Consider the following 2,947-nt stretch of genomic DNA (forward strand, 5'->3'; position numbering starts at 1 on the left):
AATTATCGTTTATAGAAATAGTTTTTATCGACATTTTAGATTCGTTTATTAGTTGTTTAAAGTATTTTGGTTGGGGGCCAAAAGTTACCAAGGATATAAAGCGAAAGTCGAGAATTCGTTTCCCCATCTCGCAAATAACTAATTAGCATTTTAAACGGCGAAAAAACGAAAAAAACGACACCAAAAGTGAATAAGCGTAAGTATTTGGTGGGGTCACATATTACCGCCGATATCTCGGGCCGACCTTGTCCGATAGTGTCCACTTTTGTTGGGGTGATAGACCGAGGCTTAGGGGTGGTGGACAGGTGTCAGGAGTCGAGGTCAAGGATCATCTTCAAGGTGAAATTTGAGATTGAAAACCAAAATATGTTTTTAAATTTTTCCAAGGACAAAAATTTGGTTTTTGGAAAATATTTTGGGGGTGTTTTTGGGGGGGGGGTTATGGCGGCCATCTTGGAAAAAATGGTTCATATTTAGTCCATCTCTACTAAAGTAGCTCCGATGAAACAAGTCACCATACCGAGATTGGAACTATGCGGAGCTGTACTTTTGGCAAAGTTGATCGTTCTGGTCCAAGAAGCGCTGAAAATCGATATCAAGGACGTCCACGCTTGGTCCGACTCAACCGTCGTCTTGGCATGGCTCTCTTCGTCTCCGCAACGGTGGACAACATTCGTTGCTAACAGAGTCTCCGCAGTCCAACAGCTAATACCAAACGCAAAATGGCATCAGGTCCCTGGCGAATCGAACCCCGCAGTTTTGCTTCTCGAGGCATTTCTGTACAAGAGCTCAAGAATTACACACTCTGGTGGCAAGGACCTCAATGGTTGAAGGAGTCTGATCTAATTATCAAACCAACAACCATCGAACCTGAAGTATGCAAGACAGAAGAGAAAAGCAAGACATTAGCGGTAAATCATTCAAAACTCGATAATTCATTTTTAATGATGGTATCTTCACTAAGAACGCTCAAGCACGTCACTGCGTACATGATACGTTTCAGCTTCAACACTCGTACCAATAAAGAATCCAGACGTAGCGGACCACTATCAAAAGAAGAAATTGACTTGGCATTGAACCACTGGATTAGAATAACTCAATATGAATACTTTGGTAATGAGATCGAACTACTCAAGAAGACCAAGGCGTTTTACAGCAAAAGCAAACTTCTTCCACTAAATCCATACATCGATTCGAACGGGCTCATCCGCGTAGGAGGACGTCTGAAACATGCAAATCTACCATTGGACCAAACTCACCCGATCATATTACCTCGTCGAAGTAAATTAGCAGATCTACTGATCAACGACACTCATATCAGAAATCTACATGGCGGTCCTCAGCTACTCATCACTACGCTCCAGAAACGATATTGGATCTTCGGCATTCGAGACGCTGTCAGATATCATGTTCGAAGATGTATCCGCTGCGTTCGACTCCAAGCAAAACTGTCTACGCAAATGATGGGGGATCTTCCTGAAGCAAGAGTCAATCCTTCTAGAGCGTTCCTGAGATGCGGCGTTGACTACGCAGGGCCGTTCCTGTTACGAGTTCTCAAGGGACGTGGATGCAAAATGTTCAAAGCGTACGTTGCCGTCTTTGCCTGTTTTGCAACTCGCGCAATTCATCTCGAGCTGGTCAGCGATCTGACGTCACAAGCCTTTCTAGCAGCTCTCAAACGATTTGTCGCTCGCCGTGGAAAAAGCAGCGAAATCTTCAGCGACTGTGGAACTAATTTTATCGGAACCGATCGAGAAATGAAAGAATTCCTGAAATCAATCATGAAAACTACGACCGACGACGAGGTAGCGAGGTGGATGGCGGACGAAGGGATATCATGGCGGTTCAATCCACCAGGGGCGCCGCACTTCGGAGGACTATGGGAGGCAGGCGTTAAATCAGTGAAGTATCATTTACGCAGAGTCGTCGGAACCACCAATCTAACTTATGAAGAGATGCAGACGCTTTTGTGTCAGATTGAGGCATGTCTCAACTCCAGACCTCTAACAGCACTAAGCACCGATCCTAACGATCTCACGGCATTAACTCCAGGACATTTCATCATTGGAGATGCGTTGACGGCGATCCCGGAGCCAGACCTTGTTTCCGTCCAAACGAACCGACTTACTCGATGGCAAATCAGCCAGCAACTACTTCAACATTTTTGGAAACGCTGGCGGAATGAATACTTTGCTCGATTACAGCAACGACCCAAGTGGACGACAGTTAAGGAGAATTTAGCAGTCGGGGACCTTGTTCTGGTAAAAGATGAAGACCTCCCACCGTTAAAATGGAAGCTCGGACGTATCTTGCGACTCCATCCTGGTCCAGACGACATTGTTCGGGTAGTCACGCTTAAAACCCAAGATCGAGAAACCCAAAGACCAGTAGTAAAACTTTGCAAATTACCATTAGACTAAAAATGCATCATATTTTAAATTGATAAATCAAGGTGGGCGGAATGTTGGAGACAAAACTAAACAAAAACCATATCTGCCAAAAAACCATATTTTATAAACTAATATTAGTTGTCGTGATATATTTTTTATGCACCATATGAAATATATAAATAGTAAACGTAACCCGTAAATTTATCATTCAGTTTCTTCAATCGACCTGTTTCAGTCATTCGTTTTAATTATGTAAATAATCCTTTTTAACCATTTGTAAATAAAAGTTACTATTGTTGCGTACGATTGCCATTTTAATTCAACCTCAAGTTCACGAACACTATTGAACCCCGTTATATTATAAAACTCGTAATTTATCCCTAAGTGGGTCAGTCCGGCGCCAGTGACAGCCTAGTTTGGGTGCCTCTTGTATTAATAGATGAGAAACCGACCCTGGCACCAGTAGTCTGCAATTTTGACTTTTGTGTTGTATTGTATTTTGAAATAATTGTTGTATTTTTGGGGATTTTCTAGTGGGCACGGGGAAATTCTTAGTT

At 42.9% G+C, this 2,947-nt stretch overlaps 1 protein-coding gene across 1 annotated transcript; it reads left to right on the forward strand.

The window, feature by feature from the left end:
* Positions 1-722: 722 nt before the first annotated feature.
* On the forward strand, positions 723-2,420 carry LOC149954425 (uncharacterized). Its single transcript, XM_090169891.1, has one exon. It carries the CDS (start codon positions 723-725, stop codon positions 2,418-2,420), a length of 1,698 nt encoding a protein of 565 aa, XP_090026017.1.
* Positions 2,421-2,947: the final 527 nt, after the last annotated feature.

The sequence above is a fragment of the Leiobunum rupestre genome, chromosome 3, assembly GCF_980474605.1.
Source record: "Leiobunum rupestre chromosome 3, qqLeiRupe1.1.hap1, whole genome shotgun sequence".
Lineage (NCBI taxonomy): Eukaryota > Metazoa > Arthropoda > Arachnida > Opiliones > Sclerosomatidae > Leiobunum > Leiobunum rupestre.

What these genes read in the sequence shown, in the direction of transcription:
- LOC149954425 (XM_090169891.1), top strand. Translation starts at nt 723, where the DNA reads ATGGCATCAGGTCCCTGGCGAATCGAACCCCGCAGTTTTGCTTCTCGA.